The following is a 20899-nucleotide window of genomic DNA, read 5'->3' on the forward strand; positions in this document are numbered from 1 at the left end:
ACCTGATATTTAGTTGCAAATTTTCCTTTTACCTCTCAGTTTACGCTGAGTGGTGCTGAACAATAATCCTTTGTTCATGGTAAAGGTGGCCAATTCCTCCAGAGGAGAACAGATCCTGCCTAGCAGGGATCATATCAGCATTGCTCTGCTGTCCTGCCAGGCCTGAGACTGCCACAGCCACTTTCCTCAGGGGGGTAAGACAAAGCTCTCAGCTGCTGAATCTGCTTTAGGAGCTCTCCTGAAGACACCTGGATAGCTGGAGCTAATTTTCCTTCAAACTTCCAGGTGACAGAGCCTAGAAGCCATCTCTGACAAATGCCGGCCACACTGGTTGTGCCTTTTTAGCTTTGCCTGCTTCTGACTCCATCTTGTCTTCCACTCCTAGCAACAATGGTGCAGCACGCCCAGATAAAGCTGTTGGAAAAAGGCACGGAGGAAAGTATGCTGGGAGTCAGAACTGCTTGGAAAGGAGAGGGATGGAAATGCGATATTGATCCGTCAGATAAGGACATTTGGCACACAGCTCAATGACGGTGAGGAAGAGCATTCCTCTTCCAGATTTTTACTCATCTCCATCAGGCTGCAAGCCTTGTTTTGCCAGAGCTGTGAGGTACAAGGTACAGTCACTTGAATGATCCAAAGAGGGGATGGGAGAAGGCAAACAAAAAGCTGAGCTGTCAATTAGAGACCTCTGAAGGAAAAATTTATATATAGCTATAAGGATCTGTTGCAGACCCCGATGTGGTGTAAGATGAGCTAAATTTGAATGTTACATGTTTTTATTTTGGGGTTTTGGTTTTCTTGGATACTACTCTGCTTTATGCAAGGTGTTAGATCACTGCTTACCACTGCCAACAACTACATCGCCCACACACATCCTCTTTTCTACCATGAAAATTCCAGGTGTGACTTCAGGGCGCTGTATTTGACCCCAACTGCTGCGCCCTGGCTACCATCAATCTGAGGGTGCTGGGTCTGCCTGCAGTCTGCCCAAAAGTTCCCAGAGCTGCATGTGGGCAGTGGTGCTGCAGCAATTTTGATGTTTTGGGGACAATTTGTTGGGCTGGCAGAGCCCCTTTGTGCCCTGCATTACAGTAGGTACGTGGCTCCAGGTGCCTCGTGCACGTGAGGTACGAAGGGCATGTTGGCAAAGCGTTCGATTTGCTTTTTCCAGGCAGGGCTTTCTTGCATGGCAGAGCCACCAAAGGGGACGCGAGGCTTCCCAAAACACCTGGATTTCTTAGGTGCAGCTCTTCCTAGACCGCATACAGCAATGTTAGTGCAGTCATGAGGAGCAGAGGGAGGTGCACAGTAGACCCACGACACAGCTTTGGCTGGAAGAGCTGCTTGAGGCCACTTTGTGCATGAGCACTTTGTGCCAGTGGGGTCACCCCAAAGTGCATTTGGGGGAAAAAACCCACAGCTAACAAGATCAGTGGAATCCTAGGATGCATTAGGAAGGGCATTGCCAGCAGGTCGAAAGAGGTGATCCTGCCCATCTACTCAGCCCTGCTGAGGCCACATCTGGAGTGCTGTGTCCAGTTCTGAGCTCCTCAGCACAAGAGAGACAGGGAGCTCCTGGAGCAGGTCCAGTGGAGGGCAACAAAGGTGAATAAGGGACTGGAGCATCTCTTGTGAGGAGAGGCTGAGGGAGCTGGGCCTGTTCAGCCTAGAGAAGAGACAGCTGAGAGCTCTCACCAGTCTATGAGTAAGTGAAGAGAGGGTGCCAAGAGGACGGAGCCAGGCTCTGCTTTGTTGCGCCAGCAATAGGACAAGAGGCAATGGGCAGAAACTGATGCACAGGAAGCTCCACCTGAACGTGACAAAAAATTTCTTTACAGTGTGAGTGACCACACACTGGAACAGTTTGCCCGGAGAGGAGACTGTAGAGTCTCCTTTACTGGAGATATCAGTAGATATCTCCAGTAAAGAGCCAAAGAACCATTTGGAAAAGACCCTGTGCCATGTGCTATCAGCTGGCCCTGCTTGAGCAGAGAGATCAGACCAAATGTCCCACCCTTCAAACCGGACCTGTTCTGCCGTTCTTTATGCCCAGTACCGTCAGGCCCTCGGTTCTCCCGGAGCCGCAGAGCGCCCGGCGTCGAGCCAGAACCGGGCGGCCGGGCCGCCGCTCCACGTGCGGAGCTGCCGGCACTACACGCCCCAGAATGCAACGCGAGGCGGGGACGGGGCCGGGTTGGTGAGGAGGCGCGGCCAGAGCCGCGAGGCCGCCCCGCGATTGGGCGGTGTCCGCCCGCCCTCCGCGTCACGAGCGCTCGCACCGCCCGCTCTCCGCCCTCCCACCCCTTCCCAGTCACTCAGCAACGGCGCGCGCGCGCGCCAGCGGCCCCCCCCTTCCCCCTCCCCGCCCGTTTTCCCCCCCGCGCGCTCGTCACGGAGCGCGTCCCGCTTCCCTCCGCCCCTCGCGCGAGCCGCCGCCGGGAGCCGCCGGAGCCGCCTCGCAGGAGCCGCCGGGAGCCGCCATGGCCGAGAACGCCGCCGCCACCGGCCTGGAGAGCCACCGCATCAAGAGCTTCAAGAACAAGGGCCGCGACGCGGAGGTGCGTGTGGGGCCGGCGGGGCCCCGGCCGGGCCCGGCCTCCGCCGGCGGCCGCCAGAGGAGGGGCCGGGCCGGGCTGGGCCGCGCTCGCGGCGGGAGGAGGCGGCGGGGGGAACGCCTGAGGGGGGGGTTTTCTTCGCAGTCATGCGGGCGGGCGCGGCCGGCGGGGGGCGGAGGCGGCGGCGGGGGAAGGGTTGGCGCGGCCGGGCCGCCCGCGGGCCCCTCCGTCGCCTGCCCGGCTCGCCGGGGCCCGGGCAGGACCGGCGGGATGCGGCACCTTCTCCTTCCGCGACAATCCCCGCTCCCACCCCGGCGGCCTCGCCGTCTTGCCGCCTTCCCCGTGCCCGGGGCTCGGATGGGGCCTCGGACAATGGTGCCGGCCGCCTTTTGTGCCGCCCCCCGGGGCGGTGGCGGCCCTTCCGCCGGGGCTCGGGGCTGCCCTGCCCTCGCCCCGCCGTGCCGGGGCTGTGCTGCCGCTCACGGAGGCCTGTGCTGGTGCCGGGGACCGCTCCCACGCTCTGGTGAGGCTGGTTATAGTGTGCTGTGCTGGCCCGTTTTGTTCCTTGTCCTACCGTGTATCAGCCCCTTTTTTCTTTTCAGTTTCTATGTTTTATTTTCAAATGCTGGCAGGCACATCAGTAATGGTTTGCTGGGCCTCTGCGTCTAAGTAGGGAAGGAGTGCGGTGCTCGGTAAGGCTAATGGGATAGTAGTTTACTCCCCCGAATTTGAGAGTTTCAGGGTTATTGGGAGTTTATTATTCCTCAGAGATGTTCCAGAGGTCTTCGAATCTGCGCGTCATTATCAGACACATCTTCAGTTCTACTCGCAATTGAAAGAGGAAATCCCAAATCTCGTGTTTAAGTTTCTGTAATAGGAAAGGAAGGGGGAGGGAGCTCTGAAATCAGGCTAGGATTGAAATCGGCTTAGGATTCGCTAGAGTGCAAACCTAAATATGTGTCAGATTACTTTGACTTCACCTGAGGGTGTTTTCCATGCTTCTGTCGATTTTATCACTTAACTTTTGTAATCAGTAGACTGGAATTTTAGTCCTCTGAAAGCACATTTTGTATTTTAGCAGAATTCACACTTCTGCTGCTATTGTTTGGGTGGAGACAATTTTATGCAGGTCAGGCTTAGCAGCAGCAGTGTCTTTAAGATGACATTCACAGTGTAAAGTAATCTTTAATTTTCATTTAAGTCTGCAACAGTGAATCTTTCTTACAGAAAATCTTGCATGTAAAGACTATGATAACTTCAACACTTCTGGCTAACATTAGTAAATGTTAGAAAGTAACTAAAAATTGCCCATCCTTCTGTTTAGCAGTTGCTTCTCAGGGTAAGGAGGGGGCGTGGTGCATTTCTTTTTTCCCCTTCTCATCCAGTGAGGCTCTCCCTGCTGCTCCTCATTCATTTTGTCCTTGTCTCATCTCTCCGTATTGGTTACCGGCTTTGTTGCTGCTTTCTCAGTCACTGGCCTGAATCCATCAGAGCTCTAAACAGGGAAAGGTTAGGTATGTTCATGCCTAGTGTGAACTGATCTGTCATCCACGCTTGCTTATATTATAGCATGCCCAAGACTAGGGGAATTGAATATCCACCTCCATGGGGAGGAAGGAGGGAGTCGACCGCCTCAGCTTTGCCGAGATTACTTCTGCCAGACCAGCTAAGGTGGCTTAGCTCTCATTTCCCCCTGAAGGGGAGTAATTATTTTGGAGCAGTGTATTTGCTCTTATGGAGAAGCATATCCCTAGGGTTGTCTTCCAGTGTGATGACTGATTTCCTTTCTGTGGCTGAGCCTAAGAGTGGTGCAGAGCTCCAGTAATGGTAACATAGTTAAAGCTGTCATATCTGCTTTTGAAAAGGGTTAAAATCTAGGTAACATAATTTTTTTTGCACTAACAAGTAGATAAAATGCAGAGGTATTTTTAAGTTGTATACCCGTGGAGATATGCTGAAATGATATTTAGGTTCATTTAAAGGACTTTTAAAAATTGGAAATGTTTGTGTCTTTCAAAACAGCTTATTAAATGTCTGAGATTTTCTACTAAACCTCCTTTTTGACTCTTTTCTGATCCGGGTATTTAAAAGTTCATGTTAGAAATACCCTTCTGGAGTAAACTTTATCTAACTTAAGCCTCTAAAAGTAAAACAATGTAAATTAAGTTTAGAGTGGAGAATAAATGAGCACAGCAGAGCTATATAATTGCCATTAGTTACTGTGCCTCTCTTGAGGACCTGGTACACAGACTGACCTGCTGATTGCACAGATTGTCTCTATGTAGTGAAAGTTATTGGCTCTTCACAAAGTGTTTGTTTTCTAAATCAAATATACCTAATTCCCAACTGTCGGCGATTAAATACACTTGGTTTGCTCCCTGTACTGCAATAAAGAGTTTGACATAGAGAGCCTGCCTCCAATTTTCTTTGCTCAGCTTTGGAAATCAGGAGGCATCAGTGCTTTCATTGGCATTGATCTACATCTTCTCATTTTGTCAAATTCCACCAAAGAGAAATTAAGCATTTAGAATGATGGCATACTAAATCATGGTCTGATATCTAGATTATATCCTCTGGATAATTTAAAATATTCAAAGCTGTACAGTCTCAGCTTCAGTTTAAAAACAGTGGCACTTGAGTCACCTTCTGCCTGGAAACAGTCATTGCCTTTGAACACATCAGGTTTGAACACATTCTTTAGTAATCTTCCTTTGACTGCTATTAAATACTTGAGAGTTACTATTGATCCCCTCTGGGTACAGACTCTTCTGGCAGACCAAAATACTTACTCCTTTAATTTGTACTTAACTCATATTTTATTACTGGGTTTGCTCTGACATATAATTGTCTTTGCTTTTTCCTACTGCAACTTTAAGGGAAACAAAAGATGACTGTGATTTTCTAAGAGCAGAGGAATAGATCTATTGATCAGAAATCAAAGGTTCTGAATCTTTGACCTGTACAGGTTCATTCTCCTTTTTCTAGTTTCAAGTTTGGGTGGAAGTTCCATAACTCTTTGTTGTCTTCCTCTTTTAGGGAGGTAAAGTTGTTGATACTGAACTGGAAATTTGATTTTAGGGTATTAATATTAAAAAAAAAAGCAGTATCAAATGCCGCATATTAAGTGTTCTTCACTTAATATGAGTTTCTGTTCTTTCTTTAATTAGTGAGATTTTTCTATTTTTATAGGTACTGACATGTGATTAGCAGCAGACAAGGTTAACCTCAACCTGCAGAGCTGATCAATAAGGAGCCAAGACACTTATGGCTTCATCTGGACAAACAGCTGCCAGTTCTCTCCTCACTGTCTTCTGAATTGTGTTCTCCTGAGATGTGAAAGAGGTTTTTGAATGGTTACACATAAAATGAGAAGGCTTCCTGTGTTGATTATGGACATGAGTCTTAAGTCTCAGTGATGTTTTTTTCCCTAAATATCCAGCACTAATTATTCCAGTACAGTTGAGGCTTCGCAGGACAAAATTAAACAGTTGCAATCACCTAATTTGTGACACTCATTGTAACTGTATTTATTTGTTTGTGTTGATATCTAAGCTAGCCTAGCTTTTAGAAAACCTAATTTGAACCTTCTGATTCTTGCAGTTCTTCAGCTTCATTCTTTGCTTAGTAATATCCTTCCTAGCATTATTTATTCCTTCAATGTTTTGGATTAGAAGTGTTGCTTTTTCTTTATTACAGTAGCAGGCACCCATTTGTTGACTCACAATTCTGATGTTTTAAGGGGATGGATCAAACAATCAGCCCATTTCTTTCTGTCAGGATTAGTCAGCATCCCTGACTAAAACTGAGGAAAAAGTCTTGATGAGCAGAGGTGTTATAATTTGTAGGAGTGTCTGCATGACTTGCTGGTGTTTTTTGTGTGTGATATAATGAGATTGTGTGGTCATGAAATTAGCAAAGTGCATACTAAATTGAAACTATGTGCTCTCATTTAAAAGAAAACCTAGGAGAGAAAGAAACCCAAAACATAGAAGGGAGTTAGTGTGTTCTCTCACTTCAATGACTGGGATTAATATTTCCTTTTTGTATACTTGTCATACCCCTAGTCATAAGTCAAAAGAAGATAAGTCCTTGATCTTCTGTTGGTTAGGCTGTAGGGTTATCCCTCCGAGATTTGCCGAGGGCCATTTACCAGAAGGAAATGTAGCTACTGTGTCATCTTTCACCTACTCCTGCTCTTATTTGATTTTTAGTTTCTGAAGTCCTGGTCACTGATGGTTTTTTCCCAGTTACAGGCAGTTGTGTGATCTTTAAGTCTGTATCACCTTTGGGCTCAGGAACTTTAAAGGATACATTTTTATTCTGTGCCTTCAGCATTCTCGCCCCAAATGAGGCAGAGAAAGAAAGTGGGCTTAGCCCAGATCTCTGTCATCAGCTCTGGCAGATTCAGTGTATTTACTGCTCCTGTGCTGCTAACAGCAAGGATCTAGTTTTTGAGGATGCTTGAATTCAGCCCCATTTTTCTGTCATGCCACCATCAATTTTTTGTAAGCGCAGGAATGTTGTTCTGGGGAGGCCAAATCAGTGCAGTCTCTGGGCATCTGGGAAAAGGTACAGGTTGGCTTAAAGCCAAGTTCCTGTCACATGTCAGGGACTTTTTGCAGTGGAGGCTTCATACCTGCACAGTGTTAGCGAATGAGTGGACATGATGTTGCCAGCTCATTTCTGGGCGCTATTCTGTGCACTAAGTAGAGTTTTTGCCGTCTCCCCATATTCCCCTCCAAGGCTTCATGAAACAAGTAAGCGTTGTAGCAGTCCCAGAAATCTTGTTACTCCCAGCTACTTTGTACCAATGCAGTTTCTTTCAAAATTTCACAGTACAGATTTGTCAGCTCTCTGCATTTCATTTGGACGCAGGAAACGATACCAGAAGGGAGTTAGGGATTAACAGCTGGTTTAGGTGGGTTTAAGGTGCTATGGACCTGGTGTAAGGTTCACTGGCTTGTTGAGTGTCAGTAGGTAAAGTGAAAACACAGGTGTCAGGTAACTTCCTGCTGGGAACTAGATGTAATACAAGTTCCAGTACTCTCATGTGGAGTTTTTTAACTCCAGCTGCTTCTTTATTGCCCTTTAAACCCAATATATATACTCTTGGGGGAACAAAAGTGTACATGTTTGTACCTTGGAAAGAATTACATGGGTAGGAAGTAAGGTACAGATGTGGGAAGCCTCTTTGGTTGCTATTGCTGCAGAATTTTCCAGGCTTTAGTGTGCAAGTAAATAGTTCAACACTGTGAAATGTTTGTGGCTCTAAGTCCATTTCGATGTACTGTGTAGTGTTTTCTGTGAGGTTCAAAATCAGTTGAATGCATTGCATTTTAAAAGATTTAAATACACAGATACGTTAGGAAATCATTGTTTATTTCCAAAATACCTGTGGAGAATGCAATTTGGAGATGGTATCGTGTGATGAACATAATCTTCATAAGCTGATTGGGATCTGTGCTTGCTGTATTGATGCCCAATTATTGCTGTTTGCTGTTGTGATACACCAAGCCTCTGGTAATCTTCCTGTAATTACAGAATTTGTTTTTCTTCATTTTTGTGTATTTCTAACACTATAGCAGTGGCACTGGTATCTCTGAAGCTTCTTTTATGAAAGGATTGATTTTTAATTTGTAGAATATTGAAGTCTGGTCACAGTTGGTAGCAGTGTAACAGTCAGACTAGTTTTAAAGGGCTCTTTAACTGTTTTTTACATAAGTTCTTTGAGGCTTTTATAACTGTACTGTTCCAGGACATATCTAAGCAGGATGTTTTGTGCTTTAGAACGCCGTTATGTGAAAAGACAGCAATTAGGAAGATGCAGCAGCTACAAGTAACTGATCAGATTGGTATTTTTTGGGGGATTAGAAGTGGAATGAGGCATCTAATTTATAACAGGCTGGAGGAGGCAATGAACTAGTAGATAATGGGTTGTGTCATCAAGTAGTAAATACAAATTATCAACTGACCTGATTTGAAAAAGAAATCAAAAAACCTGTATCTTTTCCAATAATATTCTGTAATTTGTTTCCAAAATACCTGCTGTGGGAAACTCTGATACTGAATTGACATTCCTGCTTACTAATATAATAGCAGAAACTGGGCTTTGTATTCCATTTCACAAAATTTGATGTGGATTGTCAAAAGCACTGGTATCTTCCAAAAAGTTAGTCCTGCATCAGAACTGTCTGTGCCTTGAAGTGAACTAGTTGCAAAGCTCTTCATGTTTCTTTAATTTTCTGCTCCCTTAGCTTCCTGAGCCAGCCCTTCACATCTGGAGAAGACCAGTGGTGGCTCAAAGAGGTCAGTGTGAAGGGGAGAAGGTATATCCTGTGTAGTGGTATTTAACTGTTGGATTGTTATCCCTTCACAATCAGATTAACACCATTAAATCTGCTGGGAAGGCTCCTTGGCTCACCTGACACTTGTCTCCCTTCTCATGCTAAGCAAATGTTGCAGTCAGCTTTGAACTTGATTTTGTGTGTATTTAAAAGTACAGCAAGTACAAAATAGGAATATATAATGTACTAGTGTCTGCAGAACAGGAGACAAATTTGTATCTTCTTCATTCAAACACCTGCTACTGAATTACTCATTTCCCTCATACTCTGTCATGTCTCATCAGCTGAGGACCTCTTCTTGAGCATTTTTAACCTTTGTCATTGTCAGATTCGGTAACAGGTGGACTTTGGAGGTGGTGATAGAGTAAGTGATTCGCAAAATCCATTTGGAGAAACAGCTTCCTTTCAAGACTTGCAAGCCTTGATGGAGATGTGTTTTACTGAGTGTTCAAGCCCCACTGCAAACTTGCTGGTGTGGAACATAGAGATCATCTGTGTGAGGAGAAGGTGGTCAGTCACACAGCGTGCTAGCGTGGCATGTGCCCAGGTTTCCAGAGGTGCTCTAGGGGATTCCTGACCAGGTACAGTGTCAGATTTCAGGTTTGCAGTTCTTGGAGTGCCAGTCCTTGCCTTTTCTTAGTCAGCTACAATGTAAGTCAGAAGGTTGATGAAATGCTGCAAGAGTTGTTGTGTCTTGCTGAGGTAACTGAAGTCACCCCTAACCAGCAGATACTCTTTGCATGCAGCTTTTTGGCATCAGGGCCTCACACTTCTTTTCATGCGCATGTAATGTTAGGTGCAAAGTCAGTGGTAGTGATTTCTCTGCAATAAAAATCTGACTTTCAGCCAGATACAGAAGGCTTTCCACATCAGGAGAGGGTCCTGAAATGAGAGCTATGCTGTGATTCATCAGGATCCTGTTAACCACTGTTTGCTAGGTGTGCAAGAATCTGTAGTCTTCATAGCACTGATCAAACAGCACTGAGGAGCAGCCTTCCAGAAAAGGAGAGGCATTAAAGGAACACTGACATGTGCAATCAGTGTGACAGCATCTTTTTTTTTTTTTTTTTTAATGGAAGGATGTATAAATTGGAATTTTAAGAAACAGATGGAATCCTCAAGGAGAGCAGTATGATACCCAAAATGTTCAAGTAATGTAAGCGCACTGATTCTATGTTTCTGTCACATTAAGAAGTGATGTAGAAGTGTCTAGAATTTAGGATACTGAAATGATTAAATCAAAAGGACATCTGACAAAGTTCATAAGATTGTGGGATGTTGCTAGAGTGTATTTTCTAATTCCTAATGCTCCATCTTCTTCCTGCATTGTCAGCTGGGTTTGTTGTTTGCATCTTGAGCAGAATGATCTCTTCATAGATTTAATTAGGCAGCTAGCACATGTTTAATCTTTTTTTTGCCTTTTGATTATATCTTTCAAAAAAACAGCAAATAAAATCTGATTTCATTTGAGCCATGTAATATTATACCAAAAAAGTCTGCTGTGGTTGAATACAGAATAGCTCTCTAGGGACTTGATTTATTGAATTATTTTTCATGGCACCCTTTGAATGTATGCAAATTGCAATTATTTTCCCATTTTATAGATGGAATAAAAAAACTTTTTTTCCCCACTTCACAGGGAGGTGTTTATAAATATATCATGGATTCATAGAATGATCATCACAGGTACTTTGGTATTACAGTTGAAGACTGTTTTAAGTATCTGAAAAGGGAGTGTCCTTATTCAAACACAGATTGCACAAGAAGGTATCTGGCTAGTATTTAGCTTTGTATGTTTTCTTTTTTTTTTTTTTTTTTTCTTGGCATGCCTAAGAATCTCTGGTTTTCTGGTGTTTGCCCCAGAAATCTGTGAAGTCTTTCTGACCAAACACTTAATTTTGTAATTAATTTCTTGAAAGTGGTTTTCTAGAATTTCATATGAGTTTTTACATTTGAAAGTATTTAAATCTTTGTTGATCCGAAGGTCAAAATTGTAGTCAGTAGTTTGCACCTAGTTACCATGAAAGGTCCTAATTTTGCTTTGCTACTTTGATGTCTTGTACACATGTGAATATGGTATTTTGTCTGTGAAATATGGCATTAGGTGGTAGGTTTGGTTTCTGGTAACATCTATTAGTAAAAAAGATGAAACTGTACCTGAGTTGGTCTCCTAGACTCTTCTTCAGACTCTTCTAGTCTTCTGGACTATGGAAGGGGAAAGGGCTTCCTTGTCTTTTGTGGAGGCAGTCAGGTTTTCCTACCTGACTTAGGTCTGCTGCTTTCCCTGCTCAAAAGGAATGGGAGGGATGCTTGCTTAGAAACTTCAGGAAGAGGATAGAAGGGGTGTCATGTCTTAGGCAAGACCAAGGAGTTATGTAGGAATTTAATTTGTTCTCTCTCAAGGACAGGTTAAGCTTCTCTTTGCAGGAAACTCTAAAGCATTTACTATACTGCTCATGCAATATAGTGAAACAACTAATTGCCTTTTTAGAAGTTTGTGTACTGGCAAAAGCAGATTGCTGTAACATAGAAGTACCAAATCTTATATCCTTGTGCCTATTTATTGTGTCAAGAAGCCTTGATCTTTTAACTTTCAAAAGTATGAATAGGAATCACTTGTAATTAGACTGTCTTGGTTTCCACTCTTCTTGGTGCTTATTTGGTGTATTACAGTATTCAGATAAGGCAGAGCTGGCATCTTTGTGAAATTCGGTATGCCCTTCTCTTTCCAAAAGATACAAGAGGAGAAGAAAAACTCGATGCAGGTATCCATCTGTTTCTTTTGGCTGCAGCATAAATGACCAAACACTGCAGTTAAGTTTTTCAAGGTAGATCTTGTGTCAAAATGGAGATGGCAAGTGACTGCATTGCCACGACTTTGTGTGACATTCTGTGGAGAGGTTCTTTGCTCACTTAGGACCACCAGTCAAAAGTAGTACTTGGAACTAGTTGGTGATCCTTTCTGCCTACCTGTTGGTTTGTGCAGACCAGCTGTTGCACAGTGGTGAGTTTATCTTGGGATGCTGTTGAATTACCTGGAAACTTGATTTTGCCTTCAGGTGGAGCCCAGATGGGTGCACTGTGGTCTGGTCTGATGTCAGTAGAAGTGTGATTAACACTATTAAGATCTACATCTGAATGGAAGTCCTGTAAAACTTTTGACAGTATATAATGTCCTTGATTCACACAACAGTAGTAACTGGAAATGGACTAGATTTTGTATTCCTTCCTTGAGTTTTGATGTTGAATAGAGAATTCCAGCTCTTTTATTCTATATCAAACCAGGAGATAACCTGTTCATTGTATTCCAGTATTGGTGCAATTTGTGTTGAATGCAGCCAACTTGCTTCGAGTCCAGTCTCCTGAGGGTTGCTTGATAGGTTTGTACTTGTAAACTGGATAATTGGTATATGGGAATGAAAACAGGAGCACTCACTTCTTGCTTCTTTGCTGGTAGTAGCTCAGTATGGAGGTTGGACAGTTGCAGAGAGGCTATCAGGACCTCAAAAAGAGGTCCTTACAAAAGAGCTGATAATAAATAAACATAGCAATTGCTTTTCTGCTAAGATCTTTTGGAGCAGTAGAAGCAGCCAATGTGGATGGGCAGCTCTGTCTGCTTCCACAAGGCTTTCAGGTGGGTCAGCATCATGAGCGGTAATAATTGGAGGTTTGTGGCTTTCCATATTGGCATGTAAATCTGACTTCAGTGAGTCATTACCCTCCACTAAGTAAAAGAGTTAAAGTAGATCTCTCATATTGCTGAGGCTAGCCTTGCTCAGATACTTGAATTATCTTGCCACAGACTAGTTAACAGAAGGCAGCTGGGCTTAATTTCAGAGGCCCCAAACTGGGGATAAAAAAAAGTGTGGCATCTCCTACTGCAAAAGAAATAGTTTTCTTTTAGTGGCTGTGCTGGGTTGACTATATGATGCTTTTATCCCCAGTCATCTTGTTCTGTTTATACTGAATAATAAGTTTTGCACCTTTAAGACTTTTTCCAGAGAGTGGAGGGGGGAGAGAAGAAGCGCACAGTTGGGTTTTCAGACACAGCACTCACTCCTCCACATTCCTGCTCCTGGACTGTGTCGTCTGCAGATGGACAGACAGCAGGGCAGAGCTCTCCTTTGCTTTCAGTTAGTTTAGCTAACTGAGGCAAAGAAGTTCCCTGGACTGTGGTTTCTGTTTTCTGTTTCCCTTTTCTTTGGACCTGTTCAAACCTGCTCTGGACTGAACACCCAGAAGAGCACCGGCAGCTCACACCTGTGACCGGCCGGGCTGGGCCTGGGCCGTGGCATTTCCAGCGCCAGAGGGACTGATAAGAGACTGAGTGAGCTGGGCTGCAACCTGGGGAGGGGACTTTCTGGGTTTGTTATCTCTTTTGGAGCAGCAAGGGGGTTTATTGTTTAATATTGTTGGGGTTTTATTGTTTAATAAACAGTTTTTTTCCACTTTTCTCCAAGGAGGTATTTTCTCCCGGACCGGTTGGGGGGAGGGGCCGATTGAATCTGCTTTCCTAGAGGAGCCCCTTTGGGGATTCTCTCCCAAATTGCCCTGAACCAGGACAGTGGCTTTTATTAACCCTGAGGAACATAGATCCCAGACAAATCATGGCATAATGTACAAGTAGCATAAACACTGCACTCTGCTCATTATGTACCTAGTACTGTGTTAAGTGTTACAAGCCAAAAGGAAGATTTAAAATATTATGGTCCTGCAGCAGACAGGGAATCTCAACTAAGTTTTAATACCTTCTGCAAAATAATAGAATGTTTACCTAAAAGAAGAGCAAATACCTTTTAGGTCAAATAGTTTTATTTCATTTGATTACTATCTTGGAGTATCAGATCAAGGTGCAGACAGATTTTAAGTTTGTTTGGCTGCTTTGTACTGTGGAATCTATGCCCCCTGCCTGCATTTTTAACTGGGTCAGCATAATTTAATGTGGAGCTATGATAACAAAGCCAGAAGTGAAGTTGTTCTGACTTTGTAGTCTATACAACTGGGAAAAAAAATCCCTTTTTTTTCTTAGAAGGACAATTTGGAACTTTATATAGGAGCACTTGGTAATTAGGCAAGTCTCAAAATTAGGCTTGGGGAAGAAGAGTCACTGGTTGGGGGAGAAAAGATGGGTAATAATCCATGATGCTGGTGGGTAAGGGAAGGGTTAATTTGGACTAGACATTTGGTTTACTTTGGCATGGATGTCAGATCTTTTTTTATGTCCAAAAGAACTAGATGGGATTGGTGTACAGAGCATCATTGTTTTTAATTCCTCCAATTATGATTAAGTAGTTGCATTCAAATCATCATGATGCAGTCCCAGAATTCTTCTCTTCTGTATTGTGAGATACTTGAAATTCTTGGAGTAAGGGATATACAATTTGAAGGTGTGAACAGGTAGAACAGCAGCGTCACCTCCTGTCAGTGTTCTTAGTCTTTGTTTTTATCTGAAGCCAGCTGTTAATCAGAACAAGTAGAATACCATCAGTTTAAGCCTCAACTTTACATGTACTAATTATATGCCTTTGCAAATTGGGAATATTTAGCTTCTGATGTTAACCAAGGATAGGCAGCTGACAATCTTAATCATCTTATCAATTGTATACAAATAAGCATTTTGATAGGGTTTTTTCCTGCCCCAAATCAGCCTGGCTCCTGAGGCTTTTGCATTTTCATGTGCATTGTGGTATTTTGTACTTTTGAAGAGGTATCAGGGAAGGAATAGGGAAAAAAGGCCAGTAAAGCAATTTCTAGGGAAGATTGGTGTTTACTTCATCTATACAAACATCACCTTTTATTGTCTTGCACCCACACCTATGTTGTGAAATATAAAAAATTGTACTCAAGGATATGCTCATATGCAAGAAGGATGGAATTAGCTACATCCAATCCAGGTTTTGGAAGTGGGCTAGATTTTTCTTTCAGTTAAGCAGGTAGAAGTAGTCTAGAATTTACTTGCAAATGCTAAGCTGATTGGGCTCCCTGTATGTTTAATCAAGCTGCTTTACTAACCCAGCTATGTGTTCAGGGTAGCTCTTTCCTCTAAGCATGTAACTTCTGATTTTCTGAGACCTGTTTCTGTAATGTTGAAAGACAAAAGCAGGAATAAAGAATTTAATGATGTTTGTAGATTCAGAGAAATTAGAATTTGTCAGTGAATTTGTTCTCTCAATTTAATAGCTGAATTTTCAAAGGAATTAAATGCACATCTTACTAAAGTTCCTGGAAACATAACTTGTGTATCCACAGGATAGCCAAAGCTGACATTGGGCTGTGGTCTTCATCTTGATGCCTTGTGAGGCTACCTGAAACAGAGGCTAGACAGTGTTAAAGGAATAAAGTAGGGATTTATTAAAAGGCCTTTAAAGGATACACCTTGGGCAGTGCAAGAGCCTGGCTGTGGCTCCACCCAAGGTGGACGCTGGGTCACGAGTTTTCACACTTTTATAAGTTTTGGTCCATTTACGTATTGGGGTTAATGGTCCAATCACAGCTCAAGAGTCTGAAGTCCCATCCTTCCAGATAGCTCTCCTCAGTTCACTGTTGTTTACACTTTTTGGGCCTGAAGCTGCAACGGTGTCCTTGGTTTGCAGGCTGCAAAAGGATGGTTTTGTCTGACTAAACTGTGAAGAGAACCTGCTAACACTTTATATGAAGTTCAGAGTTCTATACTAGTGCAGTACAGAACATGAAAAATATGAAAGCTAAAACTTAAGGCATGAGTCTTGTCAAGATGATGCTGGCTTTCCCTCTGCCGTGGGCTGGCTTGAGGCTGATATTGCTTGCTGGCCTGCAGAAGAGTGGGGATAGGCAGCTCTCTGGTTGTGGGGCAGCTGGAAGTATTGACATGCTGCCTGGGTAAAAACATCTGCTTCCTCCCTCTTAATTTCTGAGGGTTTGTGGACTTGCTTGCTCAAGTTATAATGGAAGGGGTCTAAATGTGTTGATTAAAAGTTGACCTGCTGAGGTATCCCACTTAATGAGGTGGATGCTCAGGACGAACACCACCCTGAGCTCCCTATGTTGTTGTTAAAATGGTAGATAGATTTTTAGTTGTAGATGCTGGTTATGCTTTAATCTTTCTTCTGACACAATTGGTATAGCTAAGAGTAGTTAAAATTATTAAAATTCATACCACTTACTGTTGCAGCATTTGATTATTTTTTCTGTGCAGCAAATCTACATTATTAAGCACTCTGTACATGACACTTAATTTTTGATTTTGTTTAAAGATTCTGTATCCCAGCATACAGCTAGTCAGAAGGTCAGGTCATTACATTTAATTTTGTATCACCCACATATTTAAATAGTTTTGGTTTGCTGATTTGTACTATATCTGGGGATGAAGTAATCTTACCATGTGTCCAAAATTCTGTGACTCCAAAAGTGATATACTTAAGGAACTTCAAAGTGTTTATAGTTAATTAAGATTGATTTTTAGATATGAAGTAGAAACTTAAAATTAACAGAAACCCTAAGACTAGTTTTTGTATTTAATTGTGGATGAGATTGAGTTGCTTAAAGTAGTAATATTGTTTTAAAACATTGTGTCGTAAATGGATAACTATTCTGACTGCTTTGTCTAAGGTGTGATTTTTATCCTTTTGGATTAGTTTTTTTTTTTTTTTTTTTTCCCTGCAACCTTGTATAACTATAGTGGTGTTTGGGCTTTTGTTCCTTCCCCATTCTGGTATAACACTTTATGTATTTGCTACAGAGGATTTTGAAAAATGTAATCTTGTTCTCATCCACAAGTACAGCTGATTGGTTTTGGGGTTCCTTGAAATTTTTTTTTTTTTTTTAGTCTACAGAAGGTATATGGGTTGCCTTTTCAAGTAGTTTAATGTATTATGCAGTTAAATGGTTTTATGTTAAACAAAGGCTCAAAAAGCTTGTGGTACTTAGCTCCATAGAATCTCTGTGTTATTCAACACTTGAAAATAATCCTTTTTTTTCCAGAAAGGTCTGCATGGCTCATGGTAAGGCACCAAGTGACAGTGTGATAGGAATGGTATTGGCTCTTTAACACATTATGAGCATGTACATCCTGTGCACCCTCGTATGCAGTTTCACGAATGGTACTTGTGCAGTGTGTGTGGTTCAGTAAAAGGCTTCCAAATATTTGAAAAATAATTCTTTGAATTGCTGGTGATATAGCTTATGCTAATAATTCAGTATTTCAGAGGCCATTGCTTTTTGATATCAAGTTTGATGCAGTTTTGTGTTCTGTCATAAAACAAGTATCAACTGAAAAATAAGGAAGACATTTCCCTTCGCCTCAGGTGGCTGAAACTGAACTTTTGAGTTTCTTGTCATCTTGTTGAGAGAGACGCCACCCTTGTTGAGAGATCTGAAACACTGATCTGATGAGTACAACTATATTCTGTGTTGTTTCTGCCTATTGAGTGTGTCAAAGGCAGTTTTACAGGGACTGTGGCATTCTTTTCCTCTTTTTTTTCCTCAAGGTCTAGTGTCTCTTAAATCTCTTGTCTTTTGTCAGCTTAGCATTTTTGTGTTTTGTATCACAGTGAAACGAAGTTCCCTTGCAGCCCTTAACACAGCAACCCTAATGTGTGCAGTGATTTTCTTCTTTGGCATATGAAATTAATTTCCGATTTGAGGGAACTAGGAATTATTTTTCCTTCAAGTGGAAGGTGATAAGGAGTGATTCTTCATAGGTAACTGTGTCTGACTTTGGAAGAATATTCAGAAATTCAGGGTAGAAGTGAAACGCTGATTTATCCAACAATATATAGCAGATTTTGGGGGGTTTTTTTATGCTTTATTTTAGAAAATAACAAAATGCCGAGGAATTTGAAATTAGAAATACTGCTCAACATCTACTTTGGACTTGTAACAAGACTTAGAGTACTTGGTGCTTTACTGTGGTCATGTCAGCCTGTCAAACATACTGGTAAATAATTGTTCCTTAGATATGGTGAAGTTGGGAGAAGAAATCTCTTGTTACAAAAGCCTTATGAATTTAAGTCTGCCTTGAGTCATGTATAACAACTGAGATGTAATGTTGTGCACAGCTTGTTAAGTGTTGTGTTCTTGTTTCTTAATGCTGACTGGCAGTTACTCATTTTTACTGCTTGCACTTAGTACATGGTGCATTAATACCTTGTGTTTAGGAGCGTCCTCATGGTTCAGATGCTGCAGCTGTCATCGTTTTGTGAATTGTAGGATTTTGCCTGTGCTGTGTTTTCCCTGTCTGAGATTTGGAGACTCATTTTTTTTATCCAGTGAAACAGTTCAGGCCTTAGCTTGGGGGTTAGTGTTGAGATGTGCTGTTTCAGTGTTCCATGAAGTTACTTATTTGAGCAGATTATGTTGAGATGCGATCAAAGTCAGAAGCTGTAGATGTCAAACCTGGTATGAGATCCATTGGTAACCTCTTGCTAGGCTTCAACTGGTATGATATCTATGACTTCAGCAGATGTCCTCCCAGCCTGGAACCTGGGAGTGAATCCTGGATTAAGTTGCAGAATGATTTCATCTCTTCTCTCTGTTTTATCTGTCCTGTATTAGCTGGGGAAAATGTTTAGCCTTTCTACTAGAGTATAAATCCCTTGTAAATACCTATCAGTCCTGTACATGCTGGGTCTTGTAGGTTGTGTAAAAGCGTGTTATTCTGCTTACAGTGGTAATGATTCCTTGAAAGGAGTCTAGCAGTGGTACTTAAGACTGCTTCTTTTATATGCTGTTGCATTATGTGTGTCTCTTCTGAGGCTGTAGGCAGGTGCTGATGATCTGCTGTATTTCTAACATGGTTCATCTGAAACACAGGCTTTAAATACTTTCAAGAAATGGCACATCAGGACAAAAAATTATCTGAATCATTTAGGTCTGTTTTTTGTGGAGTAAAATCTGGGCTTTGTCAATCTTCCTGTCCTATCCTGTCCCACTCTCCTCACCTCACCCCACCAGATAAGATTGGAAATTGCCCCTGTTGGTCTGCAAGTTTTAAAATAAAGCTTCCAAAAGTCCAGCAAGAGTATGCAGAATATGGTGCTATATGTGTACCTGCACTTCTTGTTAATTGGATGAAGCTGAAATATATTTTAGGTCTTTCATGGCAAGGATGACTAAATTGTGGACATTCAGAGTCTTACCATAGAGCAGTCTGTCACTAGTGTATCAGCTCCAATGGTAAAGAGGAGAAAATCAAGCTGGCCAACAGTCTGGAGAAATCCCCAGTCAGAAGCATGAATAAAATTAGGTAATCAAGCCAATGTGAAGTGCATTCATGTGTTTTTCATGTTTGTCTGTAATTGCCGTGATTGACAAGTGTGAATTAAGTGGAATCCATGGGATTAAACACATTGGTATGAAGTGGTCATGTCATGTGTCAGGGGCACAAAGTGTCGGGTTAGAAGTAGTGTCGGCAGACTTCAAGCAAGGAGCGCTTATCATGATCCAGCCAAGGCAACCAAGTTTAACTGCCAGAATGCACCACAGGTTCTTTGGGGGCTTCAGTCCCATGTGCTTGCAGGAAGCCTCTAGCCCCAACATTGTATCACTGATTCTTGGTGATCTTAATGACCCTGACAAACTGATTTTTTTTTTTAAAGATGCTGTGCCAGTGGGAGAGCCCTGGGAGCCCTTAGTTTAGTGGGGGGCACTAAACTGTTTAGTAACAGTCATTGGTTCCATGGAGTTAAAACTGATATCCCAGTTATCAACCTGTACTGCCATTAAAAGGAGGAAGGTAAAAAGAAAAAGTACCAGAGCAGCTTTAAAGAGAAAATACTCATAGTAAGTTTAAAATGAAATACAAAAGAACAGCTAAAACACTAAAACCCAGGTAATACAGAGACTGCCTAAAGAGTATTAGAGCTCAAAAAATCTGTGGTACTGGACAGCAAAAATGTCTGCAGAGGTCATAACTTTTTTTATGAATCTTTCTAAAGAGTGGTAGCTCTCTAAATGAGGAAAAGATGGGAGATTTTTGTACATTAAATGTGAAAACTGTGTGTAGTGGAGTAGTGAAATATTTTGTGAATCAATTTGATAAAAAAGGAGAGTAAAAAAATATTGAGACAGATTTGTAATAGGGTAGGATCAGACAGGCTGAAGTTATGGACGCATGAAACAAAGATAAAACCCTAATGGAAAATCTAAGTGAATTATTTGCCCTTAGAAAGAAGCTTGGAGTCTTCCCATTAGAGACTTTATGGATGGCTGACTCTTGAGTAACTGTCTTCAGTCAAAATATTGTTAGAGAAGATTTTAGAGTAAATTGATGAAATGAGTAGTAATGTCTTGCCTGGGACTGCTCTGTATTTGGTTTTTTTCTAAACCAGAAATATCAAACTGCTGAACTGCTGAGCACAGCATATAGTGTTCCTTAAATCTGCCCTACTTCCAGAAGAGTGGTAGGTGATAAATGCTACCATTGTCTGCTAAAGAACTTCAGATTTAGTCTAGTTTTTCTGTTCAGTATGTGTTCTAGAGTATTCTTGCATAGATAGATTGTACATAGGGAGCAAATCTAAAAGTGAATTGTGCCTTGCATCACTTAAATCACTGAGACTTCAAATTTGGCATGTACAATATGGAGAGGAACATTCTAGTGGACACTTGAGTTCACTGATTATGATAGGGTACACCTCAAAATTAAAGATAAGTGGAATAAAAGGTGAGATTTTAGGGGAAGGTGGGATGGTGTTGCTAGTGAAAAGTTCAGTAAAGAGTTTTGGTGTCTAGAACACAGAATGATCAAGAAAAGGAGACTTTACATTGTTTAGTTACATTTTTTTATTGAAATGCAGAGTTACAGAATCATAGAATGACATGAGTGAAAAGGAGCATTTGACATCCAGTTCCAACTCTCCCACCGTGGGCAAGGATACCTTCCACAGGACCAGCTTGTTCAAAGCCTCATCCCACTTGGTCTGGAACAATTCCAGGGTTGGAACATTCACAACTTTTCGTGCCACTGCCTTACCACCTCACAGTAAAGAATTTCTCCTAATGTCTAGTCTAAACCTGCCC

The 20899-nt window shown here is 42.2% G+C and overlaps 1 protein-coding gene across 1 annotated transcript in view; it reads left to right on the forward strand.

Annotated features, from left to right (window-relative positions):
- Window positions 1-2374: 2374 nt before the first annotated feature.
- KPNA3 (karyopherin subunit alpha 3) overlaps window positions 2375-20899 on the forward strand; it is a 48406-nt gene continuing 29881 nt past the window's right edge. The window contains exon 1 of the mRNA XM_059838997.1: window positions 2375-2561. Coding sequence (XP_059694980.1) covers window positions 2484-2561 — 78 coding nt within the window. The 5' untranslated portion in view covers window positions 2375-2483. The remainder of the gene's footprint in view (window positions 2562-20899) is intronic.

This window comes from Haemorhous mexicanus, chromosome 2 (genome assembly GCF_027477595.1).
Source record: "Haemorhous mexicanus isolate bHaeMex1 chromosome 2, bHaeMex1.pri, whole genome shotgun sequence".
NCBI lineage: Eukaryota > Metazoa > Chordata > Aves > Passeriformes > Fringillidae > Haemorhous > Haemorhous mexicanus.